The sequence below is a fragment of the Bos javanicus genome, chromosome 1, assembly GCF_032452875.1.
Source record: "Bos javanicus breed banteng chromosome 1, ARS-OSU_banteng_1.0, whole genome shotgun sequence".
In the NCBI taxonomy this organism is placed as follows: Eukaryota; Metazoa; Chordata; class Mammalia; order Artiodactyla; family Bovidae; genus Bos; species Bos javanicus.
Window position 1 is genome coordinate 44,427,134 of NC_083868.1, and position 17,747 is coordinate 44,444,880.

The 17,747-nt window shown below is 38.2% G+C and overlaps 2 protein-coding genes across 4 annotated transcripts in view; one reads left to right on the forward strand and one right to left on the reverse strand.

Moving 5' to 3' along the window:
• The window catches only part of CMSS1 (cms1 ribosomal small subunit homolog), a 394,807-nt gene that overhangs the window by 25,893 nt on the left and 351,167 nt on the right, over positions 1–17,747 (forward strand). The gene's annotated exons all lie outside the window — the stretch shown is intronic.
• Positions 1–17,747, reverse strand: part of FILIP1L (filamin A interacting protein 1 like) — a 117,604-nt gene that overhangs the window by 17,893 nt on the left and 81,964 nt on the right. The window contains exon 4 of one of the 2 annotated variants that reach the window (XM_061440626.1): positions 1,550–4,325. In XM_061440626.1, the coding sequence (XP_061296610.1) occupies positions 1,550–4,325 (2,776 nt within the window). Of the gene's footprint in view, positions 1–1,185; positions 4,326–17,747 lie in introns of those variants that run through there. The other variant, XM_061440541.1, reaches the window with a different exon arrangement.

Here is a 17,747-nt window from a genome sequence, read left to right on the forward strand (position 1 = left end):
TTTACTTCTAAAGATCCTCACAGTTTTCCTGGGTGTCTAAATGAATTGTGTTTAAATCAATAACTGGCAATAAAATTGACCACACTAAATTAACAGTTATGAGGTTGGAAAAGGGAAAATGGCAGTGAGCTACTTTGTCTGAAATCATGTTTTTGGAATGTGGCTTGGGGACCAGATTTGTAATATGAAATGTTCCTCTGAAAGCTGTTGTTCTCTGCTACAGAGGTACAGATTATGCTGACAGTCCCAGTATCAGAATTCCTAGGATGCTTTTTCTTTCTTTAAGGATTACTGAGTTTTTCTCACCTACCTTGAAAATCATATAACAATAATCACAGAAGAAAATTCCTCAACTAACATACAGTATTTTAAAAAATATGCCTTTTCTATAACTTATGTTTGTTTTTTATTTGCTTGTTGGGAGGTTAAAAAAAAAAACAACAACCTACAGTCAAGTTTAAGCTTCTGACTGCAGACCACTAACAAGTAAGGTTGGAAGCAGCTACCTTAAGTAGTTCAAACTATTCTGGGAGCCAAATAGGAGAAAAGAACAATAATGACATTTTTGGTTTGAAGCAGAGTGTTCAAGAGCATATGTTTTAGTGGCTAATTCTAGGCTGATTTCTAGCATATGTTTTAGTGGCTGTTTAGATGTAGACAAACATGTTAAGGGGATTTTTAATGTATGGTAGAAACACAGTCAACTCTTGATTGTCAAGGTAACTTGTATTTCCAAAGGTGCTTTTTCTGGCTTCCTAACACACTTCTTTCTTTCACCTGACATGCCTCAGCTCATACATGCTCACAAAAGCAAATTAATATTATTTTATTCAGCGATTATGAGTAAACATTTTATTAAGTTTCTAAATTCCTAATATGTGCTAAATACTGTGCTGGGCACCAGGGATATTAGGAAACATCTCAAGCGTGAAGTCAAGTTTGCTCCTGTGAGATCTTGTAGTTCACCTTGAAATCAAAGAGCCATAAAATTTTATTTATTTCAGCTACTTCCTTCTCCTCTAATACCTGATCAGAAGTTGACTATAAATGGGAAATAGATCCTGTTTGTTTTTAATGAAGAATTAATAGACATTATGAACAGGAAATAAAATTCTATTATACATGCAAAAAAAAAAAAAAAAAAACAAACACAGAATGACCAAAAGAAAATTCAGCAAGCAATGGTAAAAATAACAAATTATTTACTGCTTTATAATGTTAAAGTATTTCACCAAGACAAGTTGCAGTCAAATTAATGTGAGTTATGGAAAATGAAATACATAAAGATGTATTTAAACAAGTGCAGACTAAATATTTTCCATACAGGGTATGTAAATGAAAAGATATACAGTAAGTGCACACTTGATACGACTATGCAGGCAATAGTTAGTTTCAGATACTCTTGGATAGTTCATGCATAAACCTTCCCAAAGTACAAGTTCAGTCAGTCTTTGGGGGGATGTGGAGGGATAATTAAAAAGGACTGAGTTCCTTGCAATATCAGTATAAACCGGATAAGGAAGGGTCGTCAGTTATATATATTACTTACTGTAATTTGTGACTGTCGAGGAAGAGGTGTGGCTGTTGGTGTGATAGTAATACTGCTGGTGACTTTATTGGTTGTTTTGTTTAGTGCCCCATTAGTTAAGCCTTGAGTTCTGTTATCCTGCAGTGGTGTTGAAGGGCTGGCAGGTCTCACGGGGCTGGCTACAGCTTGCATGTAAGGACTTCCTAAGTGAATGTGGATTTTATTATCCTCAGTAGTTATCACACTTGAACTGTTACTATTTGAACGCTGAAACTGCCATGATGACTGCCGGTCAGGGGAGACTCTGAAAATTGCGTGCTTGGCACTGATTTCTATCGGCTCGGGAGAGCGTCCCTGCTCAGGGGAGCTAGCTGAACCAGTAACAGCCAAAACCTGAATAGGTGACATTGTCCTTTCTGGAGTTATGGAACCACAGGACTCTGGGGTCTGTGCCCTGGCAAAGGTTGCCATGGTAATTGGGGACATGCCTTGCTCTAAATTCATCAGGCCTTCAGCAGAGGTTTTTGATTTCACTGGTGTTATGGACGCATTTTGGAGGATGGTGATCCTTTGCTTTGGGGTGCCACAGTTTGGTATCACTGCAGTGCTTGTGTAAGAGTGAGGACTCTCTGTGGTCGGACTTGTGATTTCAAGAGTGGCTGTGTTTTGGACATGGTCTGGAGTAACCTTTATATGAAGTGGTTGCCCAGGTGTGTGGCTTAGGACTAAATCTCCGGGTTGCATGAAGTTGCCATTGGGTTTAGTCTGTATTTTGCCATTCTGAGGATGGCTCTCCTTGGATTTCATCCAAGGAATCCAGAGCTTCCTGTTAACAGGACAGGGAGTGGATGAGTTGCATTTGAAGGAAAGCACAGACTCCTCATCATTAGGGTCCTCATCCTGGTCCTCACTCTCCTCATATAACTGACCATTGATGACAGCTCGTTCCAGAGGAATGAGACTCTTATAATCAGGTGGCTCATTGTCTACTGCTTCTGTTTGAACTTCTTTAGAAAATACTTGAGGGTCAGAGATTCTTCTTCCATTGAGATTGGGCCGGAGGCTCTTACTGAAGTGACGATACCGCTCTAACTCTTTAGTGAGGTTTTCAATCTCTCTTCCTAAATCTCTGTTCCTGTTCTCTTGTTGATTGAGTTTCTTTTGCAGAACTGAATGATCTCCCTGGAGGTGACATATCAGGTCCTCAGTTGCCATGTATTCATGAATTTTCTCTTTCAGTGCATCCACTTCTCTTGAGAGGTGACCTGACTTAGCTTCTTCTTCTTGAAGCCTTTTGAAAAGCCATTGTTCATGGCTGGACTCTGTCTTTTCTGCTAACTTGTACTTGGCAAGTTCCATTTTAACATGCTCCAGCTCTTCAGATAAAAACTGAGCTTTGTCGCGTTCATTAGCATACCTTCGTTCCAGAGTCTCGTACTCATCTTCAGTTTTCATGAGGTCATCCTCAATGGCTTTCATATCCTTTAACTTCAGTTTCAGTCTCTCCACTTCTTGCGAAAGCTCTTTAATCTTATTGTTCTCTTGGTGTAATGCTGTTGTGGATTTACCAGAATCCTGATTTAATTTGTTTTTTAGGAAATCTTTCTCAATTGCTTCCAGGGATTGAAGCCTATTTTTCAACACATTAACCTTGGACAGGAGATCATTTCCTTTCTCTTCCTCCGCTTTCAGTTTGTTTTTTAGATCATCTCTTTCTTTGGTTACACTGTACATTTTTTCTTCCACATCAGTTTTGGACTTCAGTGCCCTTTTAGTTTCCTCAATTAACTTCTCAGTAACTGTTGTCACTTTATTTTGCTCCACTTGGAGCTGAGAAGCAGCAGCTTGTAACTTATCTTCAGTTTGCTTTAATTTTTCACTCATTGTTTTCCGTTCATCTACCAGCATCACAGTCAATGTTTTCAATTTAGTTAAATCCTCTTTTAAGGTGAATTCTGTCTTTTCCAGACGACTTTCAATGGCTTCTAGCTCTTTGATCCTTATCTTTAAACTCTCTAGTTCCTGAGACAGTTGCTTTGTGGTCATCCTTTCTTTTTCTAAATTGCATTTCAGCGAGTAGCATTCTTGTTTGCTTTTGCTGAAAGCATCTTCTAATTTTTCCAGAGCCATAATCTTTTTATTGAGTTTTTCAACCTCAAGTTTAAAGTCTTTACTCTGTGATGTTTCCTTTTCTAGCCTCTTATTGAGATCTCTGCACTGCTCCTCCATTTTTATGAGCTCTTCATCCTTCCCTTCCATTTCTAGCACACGTTTCCTGAGCTCCTCCACCTCAGTCATGATACTAGAGTTTCCATATTCTCCCTTGTTAATTTTTTCTTTTATATCTTGCAGCTCTTCTTCTGCTTTCCGTAAAGACCTGTTTGTCTCTTCTAACTCATCAATTTGCCGGCTGAGTGCTGCCAGCTTTTGTCGAAGCTGGCGATTTTGGCTGTCCTCATTGGTGAGCTTCGCCATAATTGTTTCTTGGTTCTGGTGGAATTTTGTGGTCTGCGTTTGCAGTTCGTTCTCTAGTCTGGTTGCCTTCTGTTCTTCCTCCTGAGCTCTGGCTTCAGCAAGGGCTAGTTTAGCATGTGTTTCCTTTGCACTTGTGGTTAGGTCCTGGATTTTCTGTCTTTGAAGGGCAAGTTGTGCCGTCAGCCTTTGTTGTTCGTCCACCACCATCAAAGCAAAAGACTTCAGTTTGGTCAGCTCCTCTTTCAGGGCGGTGACCCTCTTCTCTTTTTCCTGCTCCTTCTTCTCCCGGGACTCAGTTTCTTGGTCAATCAGCCTTTTTAATCTGAAAAATACAAGAGTGCGTTCTATTTTGTAACTGGTACTTTCGTAACTTACAGGCTGTGAGTAAACATGTATGTAATTTAGACAGTATCAACTCATACAGTAATGGAAAGGAGTTCCTGAATTTGATGGAGGTGGGGAATCTTGCTCTTTTTTTCCACTTCCTGCTTTCTTCCCACTCCTCATTGATTGTTAACAGTTTTCGCTCACCAGGAGCCTTAGTGAAAGAGTAAGGACAAGAATGTTTGGTTTAAATTGCTTGTGTAACATATAATCAATAGACATTTGTAAAAACAAGCACAAGCTTAAGACTCACTTGGACCAAGCTTCAAGACTGGCCCTACTCTTACCAACTAATTAACCTGGGCAGTTATTTAACATCCCCTGGGCTTCAGTTTCCTCTGTGAAAACTGGAGGTGATAACTTACTTTATTATCCAGGGGCCATTTGTGAAAACTAAATGAGATTATTCATCTAAGATTCTCACAGTGCTGACCCATAAGCATTTGAGAAGTTTGTTGCTGTTGATCTGTTTTATTAATGTGGTTATTATTGTATTTATCAAATGGTTTGCTTGAAACATTACAATATGTGATTACTAATGTTTGATCAGCTTCCTTATTCTTAGTTAAGATTAAATTTATTCACATTGCTTATAAGTTAGGCACTTTACTAATGGACCTATTTGCCAGCTTAAACTTGGTTTACACTAGCCTGACATTGTGTCAGGAATCCATGCACATCTATCTTTATTCCTACAGTGGATGGTAGTTGAATGAGAGGAACTGACAAGTACCTGAAGGGGTTTAGAGTTTTCATAACATATGGGAAGAGCATGGGATTTGATACAAAAGAGCTTGATGAGTGTCAGATATTAGAAATGATGGAGGAAAAACTCTTATCAGGAACCATTTTGAATCATGAGTCCTTTGAATGATGACTTTGATAACATGTTATTTTTTTCTTTATGTTTTAAATTTGTCAATAAAACATGGAAGACATATTGTATGCAGTATAAACTCTCTCTTCCACACACTTTTTCCCTCAGTATTGAGGTCACAGTTTTAAATTTGTGGCACTCCTAATTACACTGGGAATGGGCTGATTATAGAGGATGTAATTACAGCTTTGCAGTATTGTTATACAGAAGCTAAAATAGGATGGAATCCCTGAAGAATTTAACTGAGGGACTTGTCATAGGTGAAAAGTTGTAAATATTTGTTTTCTTGATCAAGCATAGAGAGTTTTAGTGTATCTTATCTACTAGGAATGAGTTAATTATCCAATGCAAGTCTTTAATCCTTCCCACAGAACTTTCTTTTTAAAACATTGTACAGGGAAATTAACTTGGGGTATTCTTGGAAATAGAGTCCTTTTTGAGATTCGAATCTGCTCTTCTGTAATTACACTATGCAAGAGGCAATGTGTTTAAAATAATTGTATGATGTAAGAACTTTCAAACTTTTTTATGGGGAGGATCCACTTTTAGTTTTTCCTGTTTTGAGAACCTGACAGGCTGGCCCAAGGGCTGTGGCCTGTGCACTTCTGCGGAAGCTGGGGTGGGTTGGTTGATGATCTAATCCACACTTGGCAGGAGGCTTGCCCAGGGTTTCTGGCCCTGCCCCATTCCCATTTGATACACATGGGAACCTGAGAAGAGAAACATGGTGGCTCCCTCCTGAAAGGCAGTGGGGCTTCACAACTCAGTGGCAGAGTCCATGGTAAACTGTGCTGGTGGTGAAGTTGTTACAGAAACTGGCAAAGTGCTTCTTCCTCCCACATGAGCATTAGGATGGTATTTAACAATACTGCAGTGAAATATTTTCCCCTCTCTACATTACAGTTCTTAGAATTGTATTAGAGAATAGTTTCACAAAAGCTTTTCAGGATTTCTTTTCAGCTTATTAAACAATGCCATGTGCTATTTCATTTTCATGAGAAGAAGGTATGTTTTCTTAGGATACGAGGAAGGGAAGATTGTTTGGAGTATGATGAAAAGAGCATTAAAATTGAATGGTCATCAGTGGATCCTGGCATTGCCAAAACTGGCAAAAAAGAGTTTAAAGACATTTCAGTTGTTTCCACTGTGTTCAGTGTTTTCTTGAAGCAAGCATGATGCATCTTTTCAGCATGGTGCAAGTTCATTTATCTTTTTCTGTAGTTTCTGAAAATCGGCTGGTATCCCCATCTGTTTCCAAGCTCCTTTTTACATGGGTAGACACATAAAAGTGACAATTTGAATACATATGCCTCAGCGTTTCCTTACTACTTGTTTCTTAAGAACCTGCTATTTCCCTGGACTAGTCCCATGAGCACACCTTAGGTAGTCTGGTAAAGCCTTTCAGGGAAGAAGATAGGAATTTATATGCAGAAAGAGTTACAGCCCCAACCATCAACCAGTAGAATCCATGATAGGAGGGAGGCCCTGATGGATCAATCCCAGGGCCGGTTGGGTGCTTGTTACACATGGTGCTATTACACACTGCAGGGATGTGTATATATGTGAGAGAGACAGACAGACAGAAAGAGACGGAGACACCAGTTATGCTACTGAATTGGAATCAGCTTTTCTGGTATGGTGTCGGAGAAGGCAATGGCACCCCACTCCAGTACTCTTGCCTGGAAAATCCCATGGATGGAGGAGCCTGGTGGGCTGCAGTCCATGGGGTCGATAGAGTTGGACACGACTGAGTGACTTCACTTTCACTTCTCACTTTCATGCATTGGAGAAGGAAATGGCAACCCACTCCAGTGTTCTTGCCTGGAGAATCCCAGGGATGGGGGAGCCTGGTGGCTACCGTCTATGGGGTCGCACAGAGTCGGACACGACTGAAGTGACTTAGCAGTAGCAGTTTCTGGTATGGTGAATGGGTTTATCCTAAATCATTCACTGTTTCTTGCCAGAAACATTTTGAAGGATAAAGTTTGAGGTTTATAGTATTGAAGAAACTTGTTTCTTTGGAAAGTTAGCTAGTCTTACAAGATTTCAAGCTGCAAGCCCGACCTGTTGTGTGTACACTACTACAGACTGTGTAGTGTGAACACTACTACAGTGTAGTGTGACTAATTGTCACACTGCTAATTACTACTTCAGGGATGTATATATGTATGTGTGTGTGTGTGTGTGTATGTGTATATACACACATATTTGACTATGTGTATTTTTTTCAAATATATATTTGAATGCTTTCAGCAAATATTTGCTGAGTATTGACTGCATGTTAGTCATTTCAGGTTCACAATCACTTATCTAAAACTTTTGAAGCCAAATGTTTCCAAAGTTCTAGAGTTTTCCAATTTTAGAAAGGCAGTAAGGAGCATCTACCACATATTATATAACAGCTCCAGTAAGGTCTGTGGCACCATCTCCTAAGCAAACCTTGGAATACTTCCATAGTGAGCTACGTGAATAGGTGCACTAAGTGCAGTGATTAAGATAATAAATAGCCTCACATCTGTTCAGATTTCACGGACAAATTAGTTCATGTAAGGAGAAGTTTTGCTGTCACAATTTAGCAATTGAGGGTCCCCTGAGGCAGCTTCCTTCCTTGGGATTTAAACCAAACAGTAATAGTTTTGTATCCTTTATCTTTCTTTGCATGTTAAGGGGTTTTAGGTATTGAAGCTGACTAATTTTATATGTAACAAGGTTATCATTGACTCTGGTTTTACTAGTAACAGCAGGTAAGGAAATCTGAGAGCTTTTAATCAGGATACTCATAATCTTGAAAACAGCACAGATCTTGAGATATCTAGATATGAAATTCTTCCGTCAGAACTGTGAGGTCAAATTATTGCTCCTTCTCCCATGAATAGTTCCAATTACTATGTCTTAGTGCCTTTTCCAATCGATAGGTTTGTATAATCTATGCTAGGGGTTCTTCATTTTCGGCACTACTGACATTTTGGGCCAACTGATTCTTTATGGTAAGGGGCCCTGTAATATGTTTTAGCAGCGTCCTTGGTCTCGCCTCAGTAGACGCCTGCCCGGAGCATCTCACCAGCTTTGACAACCAAGAATATCTCCAGACACTGCCCAATGTCTTCTGGGGAGCAGAACCACCCCCCATTGAAAACCACTGTGATCTACACCTGTGTATGAGTTGTGTGTTTATAGACATGTGTATCTATCAGTCTGTCGTTACAAGTTAGGCTCTTTATGGTCCTTACTCAGCTTTCCCACTCGAATTACATATACGCCTGGTGGTGGTATCTTCCCTGCTCATAGCCTGTTCTTTACCAGTGCTTCTCACAGTTTAACGTTCAATTGAATCACCTGGGAATCTTGTTAAATGGTGAATTCCAATTGTGAAGGCAAAGAGCGGACCTCAACATTTGCATTGTAACAAGTTCCCAGGTGATGTCAGGACTAAGACTTTACTATTTATGTGTCAGATGTTGTCTAGTAATGGTATTCTGGCTGAATATTAACTTACCCAATTGTTCATTATTAATAATATCCCCAACTGTGGGTGGGTATAGCCTGTATTCCTGACCTACAGGGCCATCCATTTTTCTCACAGAGAACATCCAGCAGGACTAATGACTAATCTAAAATCTGTTGTTATTATTGGAAAAAATGACTTAAAATCTTAAAATGCATTTTTCTCACAGAGAACATCCAGCAGGACTAATGACTAATCTAAAATCTGTTGTTATTATTGGAAAAAATGACTTAAAATCTTAAAATGCATATCAGAAGTGTTTGAGTTAGTAACTAAATTTTCTCCTTTAAGAAGGCAGTAAATAACTGTAGTTTCAACCCAAAGACTAAAATATATGAGACTGTATAATGGCTACCTTTTAGGGCCAGTGACGTGCTGCCAAGCACTGAGCTATTAACTATAGCTGTTAGTTCTGATTCTCATGGTAAGCTTATAGGGTTTGAGATTACTCTCCACTTTACAGAGAAAATGAAAATGGAGAGTCAGAAAGATCAGGAAGGGGCAGAACCTGTTCTCTTTCCCCAACCACACTGCCTCTCTAACAGGAACACCAACTATTTCATGGACCTGGTCCACAAATGGTGTCTTTCTCAAGGCACATTCTGTGTATCAGAGAAACTTAGCAGCCTAAATAAAAATTCTCATTTATCATCGTGCTTACATTCTTTTTAATTCATATCTCATAGAGCACTGGTTTTCAACTATTTGTTCTTATAGCTCCTAAAATAATTTTCTATTATGTACAGTTAATTTGTTCATGTAAAGAATAATTATCTTGTTTAGTCGCTAAGTTCTGTATGACTCTTTTGCAACCCCATGGACTGTAGTCTGCCAGGCTCCTCTATCCATGGCATTTCCCAAGCTAAAATACTGGAGTGAGTTGCCATTTCCTTCTCCAGGGGACCTTCCCAACCCAAGGATCAAACCTGTGTCTCCCTGCATTGGCAGGTGGGTTCTTTACCACTGAGAGCCGCCAGGGAAGCCGAATTATAGCACTTTCTTTTAGCAAATGCTATCTTTTTTACTTACTGAAGTATAATTGAAAGATAATATTTAAAGCATGCAATGTAGTGATATACATATGAATTATGGAAGGATTCCCGCCAGTAGTTCCATCACCTCATATATTCACCTTCTGTGTGTGTGTGTGTGTAAAAACACTTAGGTTCTACTCTCTTAGCAAATTTCAGCTATAAAATATGGTATTATTAACTGTAGTCACATGTTATACATTGTAACCTCAGGCCTTATTCATCTTATAACTGTAGTTTTACCAACTCCTTCCTATTTCCCCCCATTCCCTTAGTCCCTGGCAGCCACCATTCTACTCTCTGAGTTCAACTTGTTTTTAGATTCCACATTTAAGCAATTCCATGTGCCATCTGTCTTTCTCTGCCTGGCTTATTTCACTTAGCATAATGCCCTTTAGGTTCATCCATGTTGTCACAAATGTCAGGATTTCCTTCTTTTTTAAAGGCTGAATAATATTCCACCATATATATGTCTGTGTACACATATATAAATGTATATCTGTACTGTAGATATATGTTATATAGTGTATCATATATGTAACATGTGTCCACTAATGTTATAGATTTATACATTTATATACATTTTATAAAATGTACTTTACACATATACATTTATATATGTAAAGTATTTGCATATTTACATATGTAAAATACATTTGTATTTAAACACAAATACGTGCCACATTTTCCTTGTCCACTCATTCGTTCTCAGACACTTAGGCTGTTTCCATACCTTGGCTAGAATGAATAATGCTGCAGTTATAGATATCTCTTCAAGATAGAGATTTCTTTTTGTTCAGGTATATACCAAAGGATCACATGGTAATTTTGTTTTTAATTTCTTGAGACATCTTCATACTGTTTTCTAAAGTGACTGTGCCAGTTTACATTCTCACCTACAGTGTACAGGAAATGTTCCCTTTTCTCCACATCCTCACAGATGTGAGATGGATATCAGACATCCTCACAGATGTGAGATGATATCTCATCATGGTGTTTCTGCATGTCCTTAATGATTAGTGACGTTGAGTACCTTTTCATACACCTGCTTATTTGTGTATCTTTTTTAGAAAAATGTCTATTTGGGTTCATTGCCCATTTTTTAATTGGGTTATTTGGATTTTCTGCTATTGTATGAGTTTGTATATTTCGGATATTAACCCCTTATCAGATATATGTAGTTTGCAAATATCTTCTCTTATTCCATAAGTTACCTTTTCATTATGTTCAGTTTCCTCTGCAGTGCAGAAGCTTTTCAGTCTGATGTAAATCCCATCTGCTTATTTTTGCTGTTATTACCTTTGCTTTTGGTATCAAGTTTAAAAACTCATTGCCAAGACCATTGTCAGAGAGCTTATCCCCTGTATTTTTTTCTAGGAATGTTAGTTTCGGGTTTTAGGTTCAAATCTTTAATCCATTTTGAGTTTATTTTTGTGTGTAATGTAAGATAGGAGTCCAATTTCATCCTTTTGCATGCGCATGTCCTGTTTTTCCAGCCCCAGTTATTGAAGAGACTATCCTTTTCCCCTTGTATATTCTTGGCTCCTTTGTTGAAGATTAATTGACCATATATGGATGGGTTTATGTCTGGGCTCTCTTTTGTGCTTCACTGGTCTCTTATGTCTTTTTTTATGCTAATACCAACTGTTGTCATTATTATAGCCTTCTGGTATACTTTGAAATCAGGACATGTGATGCCTCCAGCTTTGTTCTTTCTCAAGACTGCTTTGGCTATTCAACATCTTTTTGGTTCCATATACATTTTAGGATTGATTTTTCTATTTCTGTGAAAAAATACATTGTAATTTTGATAGGAATTACATTGAATCTTCACAATTTGGGTAGTATGGACATTTTAACAATATTCTTCCAATCTATGAACATAGAACATCAGTCCATTTTTCTGTGTCTTCTTCATTTTATTTCATCAATGTCTTACAGTTTTTAATATACAGATCTTTTACCTTCCTGGTTATTAAACTTACTCCTGAGTAGTTTATTCATTTTGGTGCTATTTTAAATGGGGTTTTCTTAACTTCTCTTTTGATAATTTGTTCTAAAATAATTTTTTAAACTAAGTACCACTTCACTGGAATCTGGAATTTTGTATTCAGGGTTTAAATAACTGCAGAAGATACATATTAACATCTGCCATATAATCTAAAAGTCATCATTGGCAAACCAGTCAGCCAAAACAGACGTTCAGGGAAAGTCTGTCTTTTTTTTTTCAACTTAAGCCAGTGCATAAATACACATCCTTCTGGCAGCCACTTCACTTCTAAAAGAGATGAGGCCCAGATGAAATAACAGGTACCATTTGCATATTTCCATCCAGTGGTTTAGTTCTGAAGCTGCTGATGCTCTGCTTTCATGGGACTATATAAGAAGTAAGTGTTCCTAGAGTTGTCCCTACATCTGTACCACTGAGGGGTTTCCAACCCAGGAATATGCATTTGGTGAGATTCTGTTAAGTATGACTTTTTAGAAAAAGAAGCTTTTAGAGCACAAGCATTTTTTTTTTTTTTCTCCCTAGCAGATCAGTCTTGGAAAGCATGTGTGAGAACTGCAGGTTTAGACACTGATTCCCTTCATGTTCTCCATGCTTGTGCTCTGAAAAATTCTTGCATGCACGCTCAAGAGTATATGTACTCCAGTTTGAAGAATCTTGTCTTGGAGTACTCATATTCATGTTGAAGGACTGACACAAGAAGATTATAGGAACAGTCACTGAATCTTGTCCAATAAAAACAGGTTGTAGAAGCTGGTTTTACGGACACAAATTCGAGGTAGCTAAATCCAAACTGGTTTACAGCAGTGGCTTATGGCACCTCTTCTTTAGAGTTTCTATTATGGCTCAGAACTGTTATAATTTACTGCGGTTTATCACTATTATGTGCAACGCTAGCTCCTTGTTTTTTCAAAAATAATCACATCTGTCATCTTGAATGTTCTTTGGTACTAACCATAATGCTGGCTCCTTATTATAAATTATACATTCAGAGCATCTTTGCAGTTTTTATTTACATACACACATGTCAGCACACATGTATGACTGTATTTTATCTCCTCTATGTAAGACTGTTAGTAATTGCATCATATAAGACATAGGAAACAGATGGTGTGTCTAAATGCTATAATGCCAGTCATAGCCATAATGATTTATATATAATTCTCACCACCTTTTATTTTTATTTATGTATATTACAATCAACACTACTAAAATATAAGCTTCTTAAGCACAGGACATATGTCTGATTGACTCATTTGTGTCTTCTATGCTGTCTACTACAAAGTCCTTACATGTAGAAGGTACCAAATGAATGTTTTTTTAAATGAATGAATGAACATTTTCCTGTGGAAAACACTGTACTATTATCCTGACTAATTTTATTCATTTTTAAAAGAAGGTGCTCTGATGCTTACCATGAGCATGGTTTTAGGTATTTAAGAAAATTAGGTATTACTGGTTAAGTACAGTGGCCTCTGGAAAGAATTAAGACTGTTGAAATATCTTCTCTTCCTTCTTCAGAACCATGTACTAGAACTGTATGTGCTTGCTTGTTTGAGAAGGGAGATGGTTGCTAGCGTCCACATCCTAGCCCCTCACTCTCCTCTGATAATTTCATCTCTGCAAACAAAGGAGTGGTCCTTTTTATTTTTTCCTCAGAGCTAGAGCTCTCCTGGACAAATATGTTTGTTTACTACACAAACAACATTACATCAACAAACAGATGAAACTGAAAAGGAAATATTCATCTCTGATCTGACCATCCTAACACACCAATTCTGGTTCTGCTTTTCCAGATTCTTTCCTAATTTTTCAGACAACTGGCCCATATAAATAAGATTAGCATGATTATTGACCAATAAAACCAGTTTCACAAGCCGTTCGTGGCATTGTGTTGTTTCTGGTAGCTGCAGAAATCAACCTATAAGTAGTGAACAACTTCAGAGTCAGCTTAGCTTCTCATTTGTCATCTTTTAGGAGACAAATATACTGTGTAGATCTTAAATTTAGTTTTTGATGTTATGAATGTAACAACACTTTTGTTCATTAATTTGCAAACAACAAAGGAATATAATACTGGGCTATACTGAGATGAAGAGGGGAGGATCCGGTTCTCCAGAGTTTGTAGGCTCTTGGGAAGGATGAGCAGATAATTTCAGTGCAACTCAGTAAAGTCTCCATAGCAGCAGTTCTTAAAACTTCTTGGTCTCATGACTCCTTTACACTCTTAAAAATAATTGAGGACTCTGAAGAGCTTTTGATTGTGTGGGTTATGTCTACCAATATTTACAGTATTAGAAATTCAGACCAAGATATTTTAAAATATTTATATATTTATTCATTAAAATAGTAAACATAAATAACATATTTTTTTATGAAAAATCACTTTTTGTAATGCCAAAACCTGGTGGAAAGGGCTGTGTTGTCTGTATTTCTACAAACTCTTAATACCTGGCTTAATTGAAGGCAGCTGGATTCTCAGAGCTGTTTCATACATCCCATCAGCTGTCAGAGCAATGACATCACCACACGTCACATCTCTGAAAAACTTGTGAGGCTTTGAGTGAAAAAGCTAGTGTTACTGTAAAAACAGCTCTAACCTCATAGACCTCTTGAAAGGGGCCAGCCTTTGAGAATCACTCTTCACCTTGAGGATAGGTGGTTGAAGCATAAATGGCAAGTGTGTCTTTCTCTGGAAAAGCCTTTGGTTTAGGCTGTCACTTCTGCAGGCTATTACTGAGTGAGCCCTTCACTTCATAACACACTAACGAAGTCCCCAGATTCACTGGCCTAGTCACTGCTTCAGTGTTTATGTCATTAATTGAACTAATTGCTCCCTGTAACAGCTAGGTGGAAAATTCCCTTCCTTCAGAAAATACCTCTTTTCTAGTTCTTAGAAAAATCCTAAACGACAAAGCTGTCTCCATAAGACATCATGTTTTGTTTGAAACGACAATTTGAAATAAGGGCATGGAAACCACTGAATGACCTGGTTCTTAAATGGGTTCATCCTCAGTGCTGTGCAGGTCTGCTGACAGTTAATTCATTTCAGACTTCTATTATACCACTATAGTGAGCGACTACTATGTGCAAACTACTGTGCCTGTTATTTGTCAGTTTACCTTCTTCCTGTTAAAACCTGCCTGTATATTTGCAGACATCACTCTAGTCAGAATTTAAAATAGTTGCCCATCAACAACCAAATAGTGTGATGATACCAAATCTTGTTTGGTCTTTTCTGAAGATATACGAAATAGTACATCTCTCATCCTAGACCTAACTGTGTAACCTCACCTTGATGGCTCTCAATTTCTATATTTGCTTTCATTCTTTCTATGCTAGTTTAATATATTATGTTTTCTTCTTGATTTAACATGTTAACTAATAATCAAGAAACTACATACTCTGCTTTATTCACTTTTATGTCTGCTCTCATGGCTAGACTTTGATAGTCTGATTATAATGATAACCCCCTATATCTCTTAGCAATTTTTATCTAATATGTAATTTTAATTGTTGCATTGTATTGATAGCAGCTGGGTTTATGGTTAAATAACCACAGAATTCTAAGCAGTTTAGAGTAATTACATGGAATTTGTTAGAAAGCTTCCTTAGGTTGAGATAGGTTCTTGGTAATCAACCAGTAATTTATGTTTCCTTGCTCTACTCTCTGCTTTTTCAATGGGACTTTTCACTGTTTAGTCTAATTTTTAGGAGCACTCATAAAAATAGCTATGACTAGTCTTTTTTATTCTATGTATGCTGCTTCCTTTTATTTCTCTCAGAAGTCAAAGGTTTTAAAAAAAATTACAGCTCCAGCATACCATAGTCATAATGTAATGCTTGATTCATTTGACTTGGTCAGCAAGATATAGAAGAACAGTAACACGTTTTTTGGCGTCTGCTAGCCATGTATGAGTATAAATCTGTGTCTGCTTTATGTCCTTATTACTGAAGATACTGTCATCATCATTGAGATCACTTAGAGACACCATAAATGGGTCCAGATCCAGGAAACTGGGTTGCTATTTTCCTTCACTGTGAAACAAGAATTGGGGCAAGAAGTGATACAGAAGGCTTTAGTTGGTGTCAGAGAAATATAAAGTAAAAATGGGGCATGGTGAGTCAGGACTCTTCAGCATCTGTACAGTCTTGTTTGGCTCCCCAAGGGTCATAGGAAGTGAATTAATAAGACACAAATAGTCGAATGACCTACTAATTATCAGGAGGTTAAGGAGCTTTTAGCAGAGAAAGAAGGTCTTAAGAGGAGCTTATAAAATCCTCAGATTGAGCAAAAGGACCAGCATTGGGAGAAAATCTTTAAAGAAATGGAAACAAAGAATCTCCTAGAAAGAAAAACTACTGAAAGGCAAAGTTTCAGAAGCAGAAAAAGGTCAGTCTGAGAGCTCACCAGCACAAAACTTGAGGAGAATATTTTCATTTTGAGACCCTGGAATCTAGTCTAGGAGACACTGCACCCTCCAATCAAAGGGCCGGGTGGAGACTTAAAAAGGTTCTCAGTCTAGGGCCAGGGGAGGAAATGGAAACTAACAAGGGAGTTACAATAAGGATAGCGTGTGCAAATGTGTACCAGGATAATTACTTAGAGCCTGAATTATATGTTGTTACTTCAGTGCTGTATTGTCAGTTAAGTTACTTTCCAGAAAGAACTATGGGATAATGGATGTTCATTGAATACCAGTAAGCTTATGCTTCCTTGACACCCATTTTAATTTTTCATATTGAAAAGTATCTTCTCAGATGAATTTTTCTTTTTGCCATTTGCTGAATAGGATTTTTTTTCCTTTGCTTTGAATATATTATAGCCATCAAGAAGAAACTTTAAAAAACAATTACTTTGAGTATGCAGTAAAGAGCCTATTCATGTTCTCTCACCCCACCACTCTGAATGTGGTTCTTAATTATTTGAAAGCAGTTCCTCAGATCAACATTTTAACATTTTTTTCTTCTCCAGACTTTCCATTTTGATTGCTACACTAAAACACAAACTTAGGGAGGAAAAAGCAAACTAGCCTGTCTTTTAACAGATTGAAACTTCAGGTCCTAGGCCAACTGAAAGTTTCATCTCCCTGATCCATCAAGGCCTGCCTGGGGCTCCCACAGCCATGGTGCCTTCCCTGGCTGCCTTTTTCTTTTCTAGGGGAAACATGTAAAAAAGTCACCCAGCATGTGATGCCTTGGACTGTCACAGATACAACTATGCATCTATATTCCCAAGAACACCTTGCCTGGTAGATAGCATGCAGAGCCATCTTTAAGTTTAAGTTGATGATAATGATGATATTGGCTTGTCCCCACATTCCTAACACTTTGACTGTTTATCATTCTTTCATTTCTTCCTCCCCTCTCTGTGGGTGACTGGGTACCCTCTGTGATCTCTGTTCTTCTGTATCTTATTTACTGGCTCCACGGTGGTAGTAGCTTGCTTTCGGATAGGCATGATGTCCTCTCTGCTGCCTATTCCCTACTGCCCCAGCAGCAGATGGCAGCAAGCAGTGCAGGTGGCTAAGGGCAAGGGGCAGGCAGGATGACTGACAGAGAGCCAGTACACCCCCCAGGACTGATGCACCAACGAGAGAGAGGCAGTGGAATCCTGTGGGAGGCACGGTAGTGCTGGGGGAGAAATTGAGATTTTGGAGTTCAATTTTCAAAGCTGAGTCTCGGTTTCTCCACTTCTACCCAGTGTCGTGGAGCAAGCATTTTAACCTCTACAGGTCTCATTTTCTTCATCTGTGGGATAGAGATAATATTGGAACCTCGCTCATAGCAGTGCTGTTCTAAGGATTAAGTAAAACAATCTATACGAAAGCACCTAGCATACTGCCTGGCACAATATATATCAGTTATTGCTAGAGTAGGAAGCTGAACTGATGATGATGACAGCAGAGAAGAACATCTGGGAGCAGGGGGAAGTTGCC